Below are 20,219 nucleotides of genomic sequence, written 5' to 3'. Positions count from 1 at the left end.
TTTGTTTAAACATGATTGTATGAAGGAACAACCACGTATATTAATAAACGAATGCATGAACCAATATAGAAGTTTTTAACGAAGGACTAAATGGATGGGTTTTTTAACGGATGTGCTGATTTACAATTTATAATATTTCTCTGAACACAGTCGATTGTCGAATAATCATTTCATTCATTCGCCTCTTCGTCTTTACTGATTTATTTTTTGTTGACAAGGAATTAATGATAGAAGATATAATACATCGGTATCAAACATTAGTTTAAATGTGTAGGTAAGCGCAGTGGTTGGTACACTCTTCTCACCTATGCGACCCGGGTGCAATCCCAGCTTCCGACGCATGCGAGCTATGTTTGGGGTCATCCTACCAGAGAGTTGGGGTTTTCACCGCGTTTCCCCCATAAACAGAGCAACTACAAGATGGAAAATATTTTTCTAAGCACTAAAAGTTTGAAATGTCAGCTATAGATCAAACTTTGTCCCAATATTCGCGGCTCAAGTAATTTAATTATGTAGAAGGTCTGGGAACACATATAATGCAGCCGTAGGCGAGGAAGGACCTCGTTAACTTCAAAATACACATCAGTGCAAACACACACACACCCACGTTCACAGCAACACGCAACCTTGATCACATTTGCGAGATAACCATTAAAATCAACATCCTCTGCTTTATAAGCGATATAAAGGTCCACTATATGACTGTCACGGACCATTGCTATAGACATAACTCCCAGGTTAGATACCTCGCTATACATAACCTGCTAGCTAGTTTGCTTGAGAAGTTATATGCTGAATTGCAAATATCTCGGTGCGTTATATCTACAACAAAAAGACACAGTGTCGCCTCTGGAACGCGACATCTTTGCTATATAGTCAGGTACCAAACATACGCCCACAAACGCATCGTCTTGGTACGAGATTCATACAATGAAATGAAAAATTCATGATTGTGTTTAGGATATTAAAAAATGATGTCATTTACCGTGACATATTTCTTACGTTGAGCGTCTGGATAGAACTTGGAAGATAGAATTATAAATGTTGTTCCATACTTACTATTTCAGTGGGTTTGAGCATTCAGCAGGCAAAATCACTTATTAGCAATGCGTGCTACGGTTTAGATCCGGCCTGCGACTTCTTCAGCCTCCGATGCTCGAGTAACTCGATCATTCGGTTTACAAACCTGATTGCGGGAAGAAAGGATGCCGGGGTAACAAATGATCGTATGGTTTGCCATCTATAAAAATGTTGATTTCGTTATTACTCTGGTCTTTCATGACCAGAATGGATGGCCGGAACCTAATAAGTATGAATTGAAAACGTTCAAACGCGCATAAACAATGTATGTATTAGGAATTTGTACGAACAATTTCTTCCGGTAATGTTTATGCGACATTTATAGGTGTTATAGACACATTAATAGGTCCAGCTGTTTCAGAATATGCCACAATTAATATGTAGATAATATCAACTTACACAGAAAACTATATACTAATATAATAAAGATACGCAAACCATTAATATTCAAATATAAAAACGCATACAAATATTATCAATATTAACATACAATATATATAACAAAATGAATAAATTAGAAATAAAAAGTACACATATAAACAATGTATGCATTATTGTGTAATCAATATTAAAATATATGTAACAAAAATATATCGTTTCACTTGTAGATGTGCCCACAAGACAACCACTGTGGCAAAACACCTGACTGCTGCAGCTACAAGGAAGCTGATCCAATGGCAACATTCACACTGGAGCACACGTACCAAGCTTATCGAAACTGCTCCGGACGCACCAACTGCTCAGACATACAGGCGCCGTGGCAGGTCGTCAACCCCACCACAGGGGCCACGTCATCGTATGTGCATCTAGAATATGTCTGTGACAACGGTAAGTGGCAAAGACGAAAACGTAACTGTCCCCATGGCAAGCTAGCACAGTTTGCAGAGTGTTGGACTGTTAAATTGCTCATTCTGAATACTCAGTCCGGCCGCATAATATATGTAAGGATCTGTATTTATTGTATACCAAGCACACGATAACCGCTTACTTCGGTTACATTTTTAAGGAAACAACGATGCTTTATGATTTTCCAGGTTGTAGGCGTACAGTGCTTTTATAACTATTCATTTGCGTACATAATTTTAACTTATCTTTAGTACAAAAAGTTGTTAGACTATTTATATTCATGCATAGTGTTGTACACTGCCCAACTTCGCATCCCATTTGCTGTGTTGTCTACTTTTCTTTACATACATTATTCTATATTCATAAGAGCGATACAAAAATTCAACATATTTATGTTTGCATTGGGTCATATTTGATAAATCTTTTTTTAAGTTAGCAAAAAATTCAATCAAAGATTTAATTCCTTCTGAAGGAAGGGCTACCAACGCGATACACTACTTACAAATCATCTCTATCCGCAGTTGTTAACATGATGCCAATGTGTGGAGGACCCTTCAAGAAAACGAACAAAGTCACCAACTCTACCGATATCTGGTTCCAAGGATCATCCGAGGCCTTTGATCCAACTAAAGCAAGCAAAGAGTGCAAATGTTCGTTCACTAATATGCATACACAGACTTCGACCACGCTCATTCTGGACTGGATAGACGTACGTCTGGAGAGCCACAACCGTGACGTCAACGCCTCATCGGCAATGTGTTCCAGCGCTATATTTACGCCCGAGGGTTTCTTTCGGCGTTGTCAGGAATCAACCGAACATTGGAAAGATAACTTTATATATAAAAGCCTACATTATATTACCTTGTCACCTGGGCAGACAACGGAGGTGCTTCTGAGGGACATTCACAAGGACGGTGCACGTGACTCACCAGCCATGATCTGGTTCAAGGCAAGAGGTAACCATTGAATATTATATACTAGTATTGCCGGATCGTACGCTATAATTTGTTCTTTATGCATGTAGCTTGTTGGAGTAATATTGTATTTATTGGCAAGTACACGCCATTCGGACCTATAGGAAATATTAGTTCTTGAGTCATCCATGTAAGACTTCATCTCAGTTATCTGCTTTAATTGATGAAGTGTAATATTTGTTTTATAGCCTATCCTGACATGCTGTTGAATATCACCTGCGAAGAAGTTATACACGCAGTATTTACTACAACTACATCAACAACCACTACTACTTCACCAACAACAACTACCAAACAACCAACAACAACTACACCACAGCAAACAACTACACCAAAGCCAACAACAACTACACCACAACCAACAACAACTACACCACAACGAACAACTACACAACAACCAACAACAACTACACCACAACCAACAACTACTACACCACAACCAGCAACAACACCACAACCAACAACAACTACACAACAACCAACAAATATACCACAACCAACAACAACTACACCACAACCAACAACTACACCACAACCAACATCTACACCACAACCAACAACTTCACCACAACCAACAACTACACCACAACCACCAACAACTACACCACGACCAACAACTACACCACAGCCAACAACAACTACACCACAACTAACAACAACACCACAACCAACAACTACTACAACACAACCACCAACCACACCACAACCACCAACACCTACACCACAACCAACAACAACGCCACAACCAACAGAAAATAAACCACTACCAACAACAACTGCAACACAAATACCAACTGAAATTCCGACAACTAAGACTACTGCAGTCCCCACAGCTGAGAAGAAAGGTAAAAAAAATAGGAAGGAGTATATACAAATCATATCGAGTTCAGAGGCATGCGAATAAAATTGTATTTAAAACAGTTTTATATCCTAAGTTATATATAAACAAACAACACTTAAAACATTGATGTTTACGTTTCGCTTAAATTTAATTGTAAATTAAATAATAACAGCTATGGTTTTATTTGAATGTATATTGTACAGGAAAAGTAATGTAACGATTAAGATGGGACACGTTTAATCATAAATGCTATCTGTAATTTCCTAGATTTGTTTTTTCTTATTCTCAAAACATAAGACTCCCCCTAAAAGTATTGCATAATATCTGTCACTTGATTTCATTTTTTGTCTACCATGTGGCTGGTGAACAGGGCAGCATACTACCATGTGACTCGTGCACAGGGCAGTATACTACCATGTGGCTGGTGTACAGGGCAGTATACTACCATGTGGCTGGTGTACAGGGAAGTATTCTACCATGTGGCTGGTGTATAGGGCAGTATACTACCATGTGACTCTTGTACAGGGCAGTATACTACCATGTGGCTCTTGTACAGGGCAGGATACTTCCATGTGGCTCTTGTACAGGGCAGTATACTACAATGTGACTCTTGTACAGGGCTGTATACAAATATGACACTCTTGTACAGGACAGTTAACTACCATGTGACTCTTGTTCCGGGCAGTATACTACCATGTGGCTCTTGTACAGGGCAGTCTACTACAATGTGACACTTGTACAGGGCAGTATACTATCATGTGACTCCTGTACAGGGCAGTATACTACCATGTGGCTCTTTTACAGGGCAGTATACTACAATGTGACTCTTGTACAGGGCAGTATACTATCATGTGGCTATTGTACAGGGCAGTATACTACCATGTGGCTCTTGTACATGGCAGTATACTACCATGTGGCTCTTGTACAGGGCAGTATACTGCCATGTGGCTCTTGTACAGGGCAGTATACTACAATGTGACTCTAGTACAGGGCAGTATACTATCATGTGGCTCTTGTACATGGCAGTATACTACCATGTGGCTCTTGTACAGGGCAGTATACTACCATGTGGCTCTTGTACAGGGCAGTATACTACCATGTGGCTATTGTACAGGGCAGTATACTACCATGTGGCTCTTGTACATGGCAGTATACTACCATGTGGCTCTTGTACAGGGTAGTATACTACCATGTGGCTCTTGTACATGGCAGTATACTACCATGTGGCTCTTGTACAGGGCAGTATACTACCATGTGGCTCTTGTACAGGGCAGTATACTACCATGTGGCTGGTGTACAGGGCAGTATACTACAATGTGACTCTTGTACAGGGCAGTATACTATCATGTGACTCTTGTACAGGGCAGTATACTACCATGTGGCTCTTGTACAGGGCAGTATACTACCATGTGGCTCTTGTACAGGGCAGTATACTACTATGTGGCCGTTGTACAGGGCAATATACTACCATGTGGCTCTTGTACAGGGCAGTATACTACCAAGTGACTCTTGTACAGGGCAGTATACTAACATGTGACTCTTGTACAGGGCAGTATACTACCAAGTGACTCTTGTACAGGGCAGTATAATACCAAGTGACTCTTGTACAGGGCAGTATACTACCATGTGGCTCTTGTACAGGGCAGTATACTACCATTTGGCTGTTGTACAGGGCAGTATACTACCATGTGGCTGGTGTACAGGGCAGTATACTACCATTTGACTGGTCTACAGGGCAGTATACTACCATGTGACTCTTGTACAGGGCAGTATACTAACATGTGACTCTTGTACAGGGCAGTATACTACCATGTGACACTTGTACAGGGCAGTATACTACCATATGACTCTTGTACAGGGCAGTATACTACCATGTGACTCTTGTACAGGGCAGTATACTACCATGTGACTCTTGTACAGGGCAGTATACTACAATGTGACTCTTGTACAGGGCAGTATACTACCATGTGACTCTTGTACAGGGCAGTATACTACCATGTGGCTGGTGTACAGGGCAGTATACTTCCATGTGGCTGGTGAACAGGGCAGCATACTACCATGTGACTCTTGTACAGGGCAGTATACTACCATGTGACTCTTGTACAGGGCAGTATAATACCATGTGGCTCTTGTACAGGACAATATACTACCATGTGGCTCTTGTACAGGGCAGTATACTACCATGCGACTCTTGTACAGGGCAGTATACTACCATGTGACTCTTCTAAAGGGCAGTATACTACCATGTGGCTCTTGTACAGGGCAGCATACTACCATGTGGCTGGTGTACAGGGCAGTATACTACCATGTGGCTCTTGCACAAGGCAGTATACTACCATGTGGCTGGTGTACAGGGCAGTATACTACCATATGGCTGGTGCACAGGGCAGTATACTACCATGTGACTCTTGTACTGGCCAGTATACTACCATATGGCTGGTGCACAGGGCAGTATACTACCATGTGACTCTTGTACAGGGCAGTATACTACCATGTGACTCTTGTACTGGGCAGTATATTACCATGTGGCTTGTGTACAGGGCAGTATACTACCATGTGACTCTTGTACAGGGCAGTATACTACAATGTGACTCTTGTACAGGGCAGTATACTACCATGTGACTCTTGTACAGGGCAGTATACTACCATGTGGCTTGTGTACAGGGCAGTATACTACCATGTGGCTCTTGTACAGGGCAGTATACTACCATGTGGCTGGTGTACAGGGCAGTATACTACCATGTGGTTCTTGTACAGGGCAGTATACTACCATGTGGCTCTTGTACAGGGTAGTATACTACCATGTGGCTGGTGTACAGGGCAGTATACTACCATGTGGCTCTTGTACAGGGCAGTATACTACCATGTGACTCTTGTACAGGGCAGTATACTACCATGTGGCTCTTTTACAGGGCAGTATACTACAATGTGACTCTTGTACAGGGCAGTATACTATCATGTGGCTATTGTACAGGGCAGTATACTACCATGTGGCTCTTGTACATGGCAGTATACTACCATGTGGCTCTTGTACAGGGCAGTATACTGCCATGTGGCTCTTGTACAGGGCAGTATACTACAATGTGGCTCTTATACAGGGCAGTATACTACCATGTGACTCTTGTACAGGGCAATATACTACCATATGGCTGGTGTACAGGGCAGTATACTTCCATGTTGCTCTTATACAGGGTAGTCAGTATAATACCACGTGGCTGATGTACAGGGCAGTATAATACCTTGTGACTCTTGCACAAGGCAGTATAGTACCGTGTGTCTGGTGTACAGTGCAGTATACTACCACGTGACTCTTGTACAGGGCAGTATACTTCCTTGTGACTCTTGTACAGGGCAGTATACTACCATGTGACTGGTGTACAGTGCAGTATACTACCATGTGACTCTTGTACAGGGCAGTATACTACCATGTGACTCTTGTACAGGGCAGTATACTACCATGTGGCTGGTGTACAGGGCAGTATAATGCCATGTGGCTGGTGTACAGGGCAGTATACTACCATGTGACTCGTGAACAGGGCTGTATACTACCATGTGGCTGGTGTATAGGGCAGTATAATACCATGTGGCTGGTGTACACGGCAGTATACTACAATGTGGCTGGTGTACACGGCAGTATACTACCTTGTGGCTGGTGTACAGGATAGTATAGTACTATTTGACTCTTGTACAGGGCAGTATACTACCATGTAACTCTTGTACAGAGCAGTATACTACCAAGTGGCTGGTGTACAGGGCAGTATACTACCATGTGACTCTTGTACAGGGCAGTATACTACCATGTAATATTGTACAGAGCAGTATACTACCAATTGGCTGGTGTACAGGGCAGTATACTACCTTGTGGCTGGTGAACAGGGCAGTATACTACCTTGTGGCTGGTGTACAGGGCAGTGTAATACCATGTTGCTCTTGTACAGGTCAGTATACTACCATGTGGCTTGTGTACAGGGCAGTATACTACCATGTGGCTCTTGTACAGGGCAGTATACTACCATGTGACTGGTGTACAGAGCATTATAATACCATGTGACTGGTGTACAGGGCAGTATACTACCACGTGACTCTTGTACAGGGCAGTATACTATCATGTGACTGGTGTACAGAGCAGTATAATACCATGTGACTGGTGTACACGGCAGTATACTACCTTGTGGCTGGTGTACAGGGCAGTATAATACTATTTGACTCTTGTACAGGGCAGTATACTACCATGTGACTCTTGTACAGGGCAGTATACTACCATATGGCTGGTGTACAGGGCAGTATACTACCTTGTGGCTGGTGTACAGGTCAGTATAATACCATGTTGCTCTTGTACAGGTCAGTATACTACCATGTGGCAGGTGTTCAGGGCAGTATACTACCATGTTGCTCTTGTAAAGGGCAGTATACAACCATGTGACTCTTGTGCAGGGTAGTATACTACCATGTGGCTGGTGTACAGGGCAGTATACTACCATGTGACTGGTGTACAGGGCGGTATACTACCATGTGACTAGTGTACAGGGCAGTATACTACCATGTGACTGGTGTACAGGGCTGTATACTACCATGTGACTGGTGTACAGGGCAGTATACTACCATGTGACTGTGTACAGAGCAGTATACTACCATGTGGCTGGTGTACAGGGCAGTATACTACCTTGTGGCTAGTGTACAGGAAAGTATAATACCATGTGACTGGTGTCCAGGGCAGTATACTACCATGCGGCTCTTGTACAGGGCAGTATACTACCATGTGACTCTTGTACAGGGCAGTATACTACCATGTGGCTTGTGTACAGGGCAGTATACTACCATGTGGCTCTTGTACAGGGCAGTATACTGCCATGGGGCTCTTGTACATTGCAGTATACTACCATGTGGCTCTTTTACAGGGCAGTATACTTCCATTTGACTCTTGTACAGGGCAGTATACTACCATGTGACTCTTGTACAGGTCAGTATGCTACCATGTGGCTGGTGTACAGGGCAGTATAATACAATGTGGCTGGTGTACAGGGCAGTATACTACCATGTGGCTCTTGTACAGGGCAGTATAATACCATGTGGCTCTTGTACAGGGCAGTATACTACCATGCGGCTGGTGTACATGGCAGTATAATACCATGTGGCTGGTGTACAGGGTAGTATACTACAATGTGGCTGGTGAAGAGGGCAGTATACTACCATGTTGCTCTTGTACAGGGCAGTATACTACCATGTGACTCTTGCACAGGTCAGTATACTACCATGTGGCTGGTGTACAGGGCAGTATAATACCATGTGGCTGGTGAACAGGGCAGTATACTACAATATGGCTGGTGAAGAGGGCAGTATACTACCATGTTGCTCTTGTACAGGGCAGTATACTACCATGTGGCTGGTGTACAGGGCAGTATACTACCATGTGACTCTTGTACAGGGCAGTATACTACCATGTGGCTGGTGTACAGGGCACTATAATACCATGTGACTGGTGAACAGGGAAGTATAATACCATGTGGCTGGTGTACAGGGCAGTATACTACAATGTGGCTGGTGAAGAGGGCAGTATACTACCATGTTGCTCTTGTACAGGGCAGTATACTACCATGTGACTCTTGTACAGGGCAGTATTCTACCATGTGGCTGGTGTACATGGCAGTATAATATCATGTGACTGGTGAACAGGGCAGTATACTACCTTGTGGCTGGTGTACAGGGCAGTATAATACCATGTGGCTCTTGTACAGGGCAGTATACTACCATGTGGCTGGTGTACAGGGCAGTATAATACCATGTTGCTCTTGTACAGGTCAGTATACTACCATGTGACTCTTGTACCGGGCATTATACTACCATGTGACTCTTGTACAGGGCAGTATACTACCATGTGGCTCTTGTACAGGTCAGTATGCTACCATGTGACTCTTGTACAGGGCAGTATACTACCATGTTGCTCTTGCACTGGGCAGTATAATACCATGTGACTGGTGTACAGGGCAGTATACTACCAAGTGGCTGGTGTACAGGGCAGTATACTACCACGTGGCGTTTTTGGTACCATGTGAGATGTGGATTTTTCAAATAATATTACGGTCCACGGAGATAATTTAAAGTCAATTTAAAATAATTTAGTTAGTGGTGAAAAAAACACCGACTCAATTAAAGTACTGTAGTTAATACAGAACATTTTATTAGACTTATTAAGTTTCACAGCAAAATAAATTAACATTAATCTCGTAGATTTTTGATTGAGCACAGTTTGATAAACAAAATAATTGTATATGTATACAAACGGTCGTATTATTTCAGGGCAATTCCCTTAAATTGTGCTGCTTGTGCGTGTGTTTTTACAAGACCGCAAACTTGTACAAATAATGAATTATAATGATGATTATTAATATGTTTGCTTTTAAACCACAAAATGAAGTAAGCTAACGTAAATCGTTTCAACGTCAATGAGGTGGAGTTTGTACGTAACGTTGTGTGACGTAGTAAATATTTATGTCTCAATGCATTGTTATACGTGTAATTGTACCAGGTACTCCTTATTGTAATAAGTATTTTGTTTAGTTTTATTATCCTATGAATTATCGATAAGAAGAGATTTTTGTATCATCAAAAAAATGTTTATTGGATAAAAGTCACGTAATTAGTCGAAATCCACAATAAATCGTGTATGAAAATACTTTACAAGATAAGTATTGATGCAAAGCATCAAAGGGCGTCGGGAATTTCAGTGTAAAAGGCAGTCAATGAAGTTGCATGGGACGATTTTTTTCTACTATAAATTTTAATATATTGGCCGATTATTTCAAACAAAATAGAAAAAGATACTGGTATAACCATTATCTATGATTGTATGTTATAATCCCCAAAAAACCATTATTTATGATGTTGTCTTATAACCCCCCAAATAACCATTATCAATGAATTTGTGTTGTAACCCCTAAATATTTCATAGTTCATTTTATTTACATTTGTTTCATTTTTTTTACTGGCATCCGTGTGCAGTTTTCATTAATGGAACAGAACTGTGTAGGTTTTAAAAAATCTGCTTCATCTTGTAAGCGTAATTTCATAGTTTTCTTAACTTCAAGGGGAGATGATTCTGAACTTATTCTTACGTTCCTCATTTACGATAGGGGTTGAGTACTCATTGATATGAAAACACTGTTAAAGTTTTAATGTGTTTACGAACCCCCACCCTCTCACACATATATTTCATGGGCATAATAAAAACAAAAATGGTTACAATAAAACAGCATATTTATTTAAACTAAAATGTCTACATCAAAACAAAAAGTTAACATAGAACACTAATAAAATAATTTGATTCTACTGGGGCTCGAACCTTGGACCTCTAACATGTGAAGCCAGCGTGTAACCACTACACTACGGAACCGCTTGAAAAGTCACCTTCTTACTAAGATATTAAACAGCTATTAATAGTCGGTTTAAATGTAAACCCGTAAGTTTAAACGCTGGATAGTGAGAAGGGTTAAAGGTCCATACCAAAGGGTCCATACCACTGGCAAGATACGGGTCAGGCCTGCGGCCCTCTATATGTGGTTAAAAAAAAACCTGTAAGAGGACTTGATAGTAATGAGACTGGGGTGCTGTGATGGTGCTCCTCATTGATAAGCGGCTGCTTCCTTTATCAAGACTCATTATAACAATAAATAATACGTGTCGCGCTTCGCGCTCAATAGCGCTTTTTTTAGTAACTAGGTAGTTACTAGGATAGTGGACCAAAGAAGGTTTTAATGTGTTTACGACCCCCACCCTCTCACACATATATTTTATGGGCATAATAAAAACAAAAAAATGGTTACAATGAAACAGCATATTTATTTAAATTAAAATGTCTACATCAAAACAAAAAGTTAACATAGAACACAAATAAAATAATTTGATTCTACTGGGGCTCGAACCTTGGAACTCTCACATGTGAACCAGCGTGTAACCACTACACTACGGAACCGCTTGAAAAATCACCTTCTAACTAAGATATTAATAAGCTATTAATAGTCGGTTTAAATGTTAACCCGGAAGTTTAAACGCTGGATAGTGAGCGGGGTTAAAGATCCATACAAAAGGGTCCATTCCACTGGCAAGATACGGGTCAGGCCTGCGGCCTTCTCTATGTGGTTCAAAAAAAAAACTGTAGGAGGATTTGATAGTAAGGAGACTGGAGTGCTGTGATGGTGCTCCTCATTTATAAGCGGCTGCTACCTTTATCAAGACTCATTATTACAATTAATAATACGTGTCGCGCTTCGCGCTCTATAGCGCCTTTATTAGTAACTAGGTGGTTACTAGGATAGTGGAACAAAGAAGGTTTTAATGTGTTTACGACCACCCCCACCCTCTCACACATATATTTCATGGGCATAATAAAAACAAAAAATGGTTATAATAAAACAGCATATTTATTTAAACTAAAATGTCTACATCAAAACAAAAAGTTAGCATAGAACACAAATTAAATAATTTGATTCTACTGGGGCTCGAACCTTGGACCTCTCACATGTGAAGCCAGCGTGTAACCACTACACTACGGAACCGCTTGAAAATCACCTTCTAACTAAGATATAAAGGTAGTGGGAGCGTTATGGGCACTTTTCCAGAAACACTCTTTGTTATTATTTCACCATAGTAAATTGTATATCACAACTAATTGCAAAATTTTAAAACTTTTTACCGACCGGTTAACTTTTTAAACTTGGTTGAATACACCCACCCCTTGACTCGGTTGGGCGTTTTCTATGGATTTACCATATATCCAAAATATATAGTTTTTTGTAATGGGATATACATATATTTTGACAATTAACTTAATAAACGTACTCGACTGGATTTTGTTAGTAGATACAGAATTAAAAAAGTGTCATTGAAAGAGAATTCTGCCTTTGATGTCCAATAATATATGCACTTATCTGGATAAAATGACAAAAACGACAACAAATGGTTCAGTGACAAGAAACTTTAATTACGTGTTATGTCAATTGTAGTGAGATGAAATGCATATATTGTTCATATTTATTGAACACAACATATTTTTAACACACTGAATGAATTTCAGGAAGTTTTACCGTTCTTATCTCAAGAATTTTTACTTTGAGTATGCCTACCCCAATTCATTTTCACGCAATGAATTTTAGTATAAATTTGTATATCACTTCTTTTGGGGGGTTTTCTTGTTGCTTATTAAAAGCTACAGTTATAAACCATGACATGTGAAGAAATTTAGCTAACTTTGAATTAATATTGCTATAATAATACAGTAACAAGAGCACCGCATAACGGGTGCCACGCTCGGCTGCGAAAGCTTGTCAGAATTTGTTTTTAGAGGTCACAGTGACCTTGACCTTTGACCTAGTGACCCAAAATGGGGGTTGCGTGTAGAACTCATCAAGGTGCAACTACATATGAAGTTTCAAAGTTGTAGGTGGAAGTACTTAGAAGCAAAGTTAAAGTTTTATATTAGAGGTCACAGTGACCTTGACCTTTGACCTAGTGACCAAAAAATGGGTGTGGTATGTAGAACTCATCAAGGTGCATGTACATATGAAGTTTCAAAGTTGTAGGTGGAAGCACTATGATATTAGAAGCAAAGTTAACGTTTTATATTAGAGGTCACATAACCTTGACCTTTGACCTAGTGACCCAAAATGGGTGTGGCATGTAGAACTCGTCAAGTTGCATGTACATATGAAGTTTCAAAGTTGTAGGTGGAAGCACTATGATGTTAGAGGCAATGTAAAGGTTTTAGCACGACGGCGGACGTGGGACAGCGGAAGACGAAGAGGCTATGACAATACCTCAGAGTTTTCTCCGAAAACAGCCGAGCTAATAATACAATCTTAAGGTCACCTACAGTAAAAAGGCAACATATTAATACAGGCGCAGTTCACCACAAAATGTCAAAGTTGTCCCAATATTACGTAGCATAAAGATGTATAAGTTACATGTATCATGTTTCTTTAAACATGTAGCACAATAATATACAACTTATATTTAAATAAAAAAGCCAGATTAATGACAACTAGATGTACATAATTTAGTATCAGTATAAACCCATTGCGTGATTTTGACTGGCCGCGTGTCATTTGAAAGACATATTATCTCGTTCCGTCACTTTTCGTCACTGAAAAACTGACCGATTTTAGGGACCACTTCAGATAAAATATTTTTTTGAGTTTGTGACTTTTGGTAGTCCCTCATTGTTTTTAGTAGCCCTAAAGTCATCTTCTCCGGAACTAGAAATTATGGCTTTCAAATGACACAAGGCCAGTTCATATCCCGCAATGTTTTTCAGCTTTAGAGTTCCTCTATGCAACAGCACGTCTAACAATATAATGTTCTTTGCCTTTAAGGCTTTTCATGACTTAAACAAAGTGAATTATGGATTGCAGTAACAGTAAAGATGTGGGCCATATTGTCAGTAATGTTATATGTTTTGAGCAAAGATCCCAGTGCTTCAACGTTATCAGGAGCATTGTGGACGTTGCAGGATGCCTGGATAACACGTTCACTAGATCTTCCTGTTTGTGTGACTGTCCAGGATACGATTTTTTTTAACCGGCAAAGAGTCAACAAAACTGCTGACACAATTACAAAACGTTTCAAAACAGTGTGTGTTCAGCAATTCACTAACCAAAACCGGAAAATTTAAACCTGCGCCCATTATGAGCAATAAAAATGGCTCTGTGAAACTTTGCAAGCCACATCATACAATCATGTAGAGAAGTTTTAATTGATACACTATCAACACTTCCACCATTTACACGCATTATGCCATGATCATCAACAGAGATGCCAATCACTTTCTGAGCTTCGGAAGAAATTGGCACTGTTGTCTTCACATATGTCGAGAACTTAAAACACGTCTTCAAATGCACAGCAGCAATCTGAGTAATAGCAGGCATTACTGTACCTCGAACTTAAATACAAAATTAAATTCACACAATGCTTATTTCATGAACTTTATAATTCCCCTTTCAGTTTCATTCTGACGCGTTATATGATCGTTGGTTATGAGAAAAATCAATTTTCAGCACAATAAGCACATTACATATTGACAAGTCGTTGAACTCAAATTATCGCTTGTGAAAAGAATTCACCATTTATATGAATAGCTCAGAATTTTAATATTCCTATGCTCCTTCATAAGATTTATTACTAGAAGTAATGAATATATTTTAAAAAATTGTAATATTTGAAATAGCTTTTAACATTTATAATAACAATCACAAATATTTTTAATAATGTGCCTGTCATGCGGTTCTAACCAAAAATCTTTAAAAAAAATGTAATTTTACCAAACTATGAACACAGTGCCTTTAATAAAACAATTATTATTAATATGTTTCATGTTCATCTGGAATAGGAAATTAGAAGACAGTTGATGAGACAAAATACTAAAATTTGGTCCATAACATTGTATTAAAAGTTAGTTTTTACACTTACACCATTTCTTTTTAATAAGCATCAATGGCAGCCTTGTTAGACGACCCAGTTGAGATTTTCTTGATGGCCTCCCCAGCACGAGACTCCATCTTCTTAAGATTTCTATTTGCAATAAGCGTTATGTTTAGAAAGTTAGAAAGTTATTTACCTTCATCGGCCTGCCATCATTGCTGAAAAGAGAATTGAAAATGATAAGAAAATGAAAGCGAAATAAGGCCGTAGTAACTTAGTAATGACGTCACAATCTATTTTCATAGAATCCATTCGTATCATCATTACATTATTAAATAACATGAATGAGCAATCAATTGGATTTAACAACACAAATGCGAAACTAAATTTGAAAACTGAATATGATGGACACCGGAATGTTTCCTTATATATTACACGATAAACAAATATTCACTGGGAACGACACTTGGAATTTAAGGGGCCTGAAAATGTGTAATAAGTCCAAAGATCAATGGCAATTGTACAATGATTAAACATTGATAGAAATGGCAGGTTGAAAAATGAAGACATGCAAACCTGTTCCAAGCTTGGTATTTACGTCAAAGCATGGCATTCCCCTGATCTTGAGATGGTGCTACTTTCTATAAGCAACACGGTTGACTTTTCTACAGTCAGGGTTTTCACAAACAACTTACAAATAACCACTGAGGTCATTTTGTAGTTCGCCAACAATGTTATATATTGTCAAAGGAATGGGATACAGATTACAAAACTGACCATACTGTAATTTGTTTAGCGAAACGTCCAGCTCAACGAGTTAATCAATCTTCTTCCATTCCCCACCCACTTCTGCTTACTCTTTTTTACACAAATCGCCATCGCAGAGCTCGGTAAATGAATAATTGTTATCGAACACAACGTTGGCGATCGGTGTTTGCTTCTTTTTTGATTTTGCAAATCGCTCGCTTTTATTTCGCACTTTCACTTTCACTTTTCATAAGAAAATGTCAACAACCGTGACGTCATGAACACAAACATTTTATGAAACGAATTAATTTAACTTATATTTGTATTGCAAAGTTATTAAATCTTAAAGAGATAAGCTAATTTAACTCTTAAATAAAAAATAAAAATTTATTTCGTGTATTTAGTATAATTTCCGGACTTTACCGTAGATATCGCTTATAGCCGAAACGCTTTCCGAGTACGGCGATATCGACCGACTATTCCCGATCTCACTAGGCACCTAGTGACTGTAGTGTAACGGTTTTCAATAAAGCAATAAACCGTGTAGTCGCTGTCGTCTTGTAAAATTGAAGAAAATACGCGGTAACCAAAACTCGAACAGCAAATGTCTGCGCTATTGTAATAAAAACCACATATATAAATATATTTTGATTATGTTTTGTTTTTATACAAAACCAGAAAGTTTCGCGTATTTGCTCAGTCCCTGTGATCTTTCCCCTGTGATCAGTTATTAATTAAAACAATTAGCTTTGCATTATTGACAATAAATGTTGTAATAAATATAATAGGCGCAAATGCAGTACTTATTTACACTAATTTACACAAAAAGTCACCACTATGCAAGATATTCTTAAAACAAAAATATATACATTGATCCGTATAATAACTTTTCCTCCCTTAAGCGAGAAAAAAAGCATTACATACTAGTCGCCGCACTCCAGTGCGACGCCAATAAGACAAAACATATAAAGATTGAGTTCAAATTACTTTTTCATTGGTTTGATTCTAAATTGTGTTAAAGAGAAATTAAAAAAACAACATATCAATAGAACTACTGTTCGTAAATCATAGACTTTTATTTGTGTGATCATGATACTGCATTATAGCATGGTTTGTTCAAAGTTTACTCATAATGACCTTGTGGTCTAGGGCTCATCATTCTCTTGCATGAGGATATATTTAATTATTTCAGGAACATGTTTACCTATCGGAACAAATAACATTTTTTGAATTTTCAAAGTCATTATTGACTAAATAAACATATGCAGTATATACGATTCTAAACCTATAATAATACATAAAATGTGATTTGAAAGGTCAGGAAAATATAACAAAAGGACTGTAATAGTACGTATATTGTTGCGAAAACAATATTTCTTTTGTTATTTTTAAATAATTAATCATTTTGATCATTAAATAGTTTAACATTGGTTGTTTTTGACTCGCTATTCCTTTTTGATTATGTTAAAATGATACAAAAACATTTTTTTTGCTATAAACGTTACAGAAGTAGTTGAAAGAGACAATGATTATTTTTAGTAAACTTAGAAGACAACAAGCGATACACATACAGTCTCTTAAGCTCAAGTATTTGTGAAATTATGGATAATTAGCTAACAATTATGGCAACTCTTCAAGTTTCTCTATTTGCTGCGATACAATTGATAATTTTATGAAAGAGAAGGCTCGTTCAATGAACTTTAAAAATAATTTTATCATCGTCTTAGGGTTTCATGTTGGAAACCTTTTTTTTATTTCTTCGAATCAAAACTGTGTTCATGTGTTTAAGCTGTTTTTACTTTTGCCTATCCACAGCCTGTTCGCTTTAAATAAATTGCATTTTAATTTAAAATGCAAATACAAGGAGTGGCTGTAATTTATTTAAAATTTGTTAAAATGTATATATGTATTTATGTAGCTACACCTGTCAACGTTGGAACAATCGCAGGTGGAGTTGTTGGAGGATTATTCGGTGGTGCATTAGTTGTACTAATTGCTACTTTGATGCGGCAGTACAGAATAAAGTGCATTCCTGTGACAGGTATTCATACGTTGTTGTATGTTCTTAAATGCATGAATGAATTTATTATTTTATTCGTTCATTTATTCAGCAATGTGTTTATTTCGAGGTGTTTAAGCTGTTATATGTTTAAGCTTTGTCTGCTTTTGCTAGTTTATTTAGTAAAATTGATTGTGCACATTAATTAAAAATAAGCCGTGTATTTATATCATATTTCTTTCTGCAGGTTTCTCAACGGGCAATGTTTATGAAATAGCACAGTGTCCAAGAGAAAATACTACTGGTGAAAGTAATGCTCGTTATTTTTATGCTTATCAAACGTTGAGTACAACTTACAAAATAAAGATTGATGTGACAGTCGTCCATTTAAATAATAATCTATTTTTTGTTAAAGCGGTAATAGCCAATGACTTTGACATGATTTTTGCAGTTCAATTTATAATCAATCTTACGTTAAACGCATGGAGAAAAGTATTCTAACAATTCAATTCAAATGTAAAATTAAGACGAAGGTATACACTTTTTTGAACTTCAAAATAATTATATTGTATAACCTGTTGTTTATTTTTGCTTATGTGATTGTCAAAAGATTGATGCATGCGCATTTTATTTAAATAATTATTGGAATTTGCGGAATTAATTTTATATCATCGTTGAATTATAATGCACATTTTGTATTTTCCTGAATATAACGAGTTGCATTTCGTTTTTGACGTTGTTATATTTCCCGTTAATGTTTTTTTTATGAAAACATGTTAAATGTATTTTTGCTTACTAGGCGAGTATGATGAAATCGGACATCCAAGTGCCTCGCGGTATGTATCTTTAGAAAATTCGACATATTTGCCAAAATTATTTGCAGAACGCGTACTATTTATCTAAAGACTGACTTAAAAATTCCTGAACATGGTTTTGTAGAAAAGATTTTTTTAGTATTTATGTGTTGCACACACACAAAACCTATGATTATGTTTTTTTTTATTTGTTCAGTTGAATTTTATCCTTGTAGAGACCAAAATCATGTTACTCAAGAATATGAACTCTTAGGTGAGTAAATAAACATTGAACAATTGTTTATAATATCCAAACGTATTATATTTTTAGCTCACCTTACCTCAAGGCGATCTTTTGTGATAATCTTTTGTCCGTCGTTCGTGATGCGTCGTCCATTTTATGTCGTTCGTCTTTAACAGTTGCCTTTTAACACTCGAGAAGCCAAGCTATTGTCCGAGCTTTATGAAACTTAGTTTGAAGATTTTGTGGAAATAATAACGAAACAAGGTCGAAATGGGTCATGTGAGGTAAAATTCTTTGTCCCTATCACATGTTAACACAGCTTGTTAACACTCTGGAAGTCACATTTATAATCAGATCTTCATGACACTCAGGTAAATTTGAAAAGGGTTCCTGTCTGTTAAAAACAAGGCCGACATGGAGCTTGACTGTAACTCTTATATGGCTATAGTTAAACCCCGTTATCACTTGAAGTCACATGTTAAGTCTAAGTTTTATGAAACTCTCAAATCATTCGATCTTATAATTTCTAGACCAAATTTGAATATGGTGTCATACATGATTAAAGTCAATCGTTGTCAACACACGTTGTCCAATCTTTATTAAATTCGGTCTGAACATTTGTGCAAATAATATATCTGCCGAGTTAAGAAACAATCGTTCCGCAACGATAAGAAAAATTTAGATGGCACATGGATAGTCTAATATTTATTACACTTGGTCATACGATTTCATCGTATGACATCTAGGCTTAGTAAAAAATCGGTTCCGGAACCTTAAAAAACATTGTCACAATGGGTGACAGTTTCCATGGTATGGCTCTAATGAAACCTAGTCAACGCTGTATTGTTCACATTTGTTACTCAACCTTCATGATTTTAGTAAAAATATGTATCCCAAACAAATATTTGATAATTTTGGACTGGGTTTAAAACCTAGGTCAATATGTCAAATTAAAAAAAATGTTTAACTCTCTAGAAATCACATTTTTCCAACCTTTCTGAACCTTGGGCTAAACATTGGTTCTAATGATATTTACAAAAGGTTTCGACCCGTCAAAACATATTACAGCCAGGATTTTAGTTTAACATTGTGAACACTCTAGTCCAATCTTTATAAAATACAGTCATAACATCTGTCCTAGTGTTAGATTTGAAATTCAATCAGGTGACGTAAACATTCAAATAAAGGAAAACAATAGTTAACACTCGAGAACAGATTAAACTTTGTCAGAACATTTGTTATATGTATAAATATGTGTGTAAAGTCCGAAAAAAATGTGCCTAAA

At 37.9% G+C, this 20,219-nt stretch overlaps 1 protein-coding gene across 1 annotated transcript; it reads left to right on the top strand.

The window, feature by feature from the left end:
• The first annotated feature begins 307 nt into the window (after nt 1-307).
• LOC127849753 (mucin-4-like) lies at nt 308-18,972 on the top strand. The gene is made up of 9 exons (XM_052382503.1): nt 308-374; nt 1,068-1,213; nt 1,689-1,908; nt 2,448-2,882; nt 3,089-3,745; nt 17,816-17,938; nt 18,144-18,206; nt 18,696-18,732; nt 18,927-18,972. Exons 1-9 carry the CDS (start codon nt 308-310, stop codon nt 18,970-18,972), a joined length of 1,794 nt encoding a protein of 597 aa, XP_052238463.1.
• Nucleotides 18,973-20,219: the final 1,247 nt, after the last annotated feature.

Source organism: Dreissena polymorpha, chromosome 11 (assembly GCF_020536995.1).
Source record: "Dreissena polymorpha isolate Duluth1 chromosome 11, UMN_Dpol_1.0, whole genome shotgun sequence".
In the NCBI taxonomy this organism is placed as follows: Eukaryota; Metazoa; Mollusca; class Bivalvia; order Myida; family Dreissenidae; genus Dreissena; species Dreissena polymorpha.
Note: the sequence above shows the minus strand (reverse complement) of the source record. Positions and strands in the feature narration are given on the sequence as shown.

Bases quoted from the DNA above. Each gene is read 5' to 3' on its own strand.
- LOC127849753 (XM_052382503.1), top strand. From the start codon at position 308: ATGCGACCCGGGTGCAATCCCAGCTTCCGACGCATGCGAGCTATGTTT. The intron at 2,883-3,088 runs GTAACCATTGAA...TTTGTTTTATAG, and splicing joins GATCTGGTTCAAGGCAAGAG to CCTATCCTGACATGCTGTTG. The intron at 17,939-18,143 runs GTATTCATACGT...TTCTTTCTGCAG, and splicing joins AAAGTGCATTCCTGTGACAG to GTTTCTCAACGGGCAATGTT.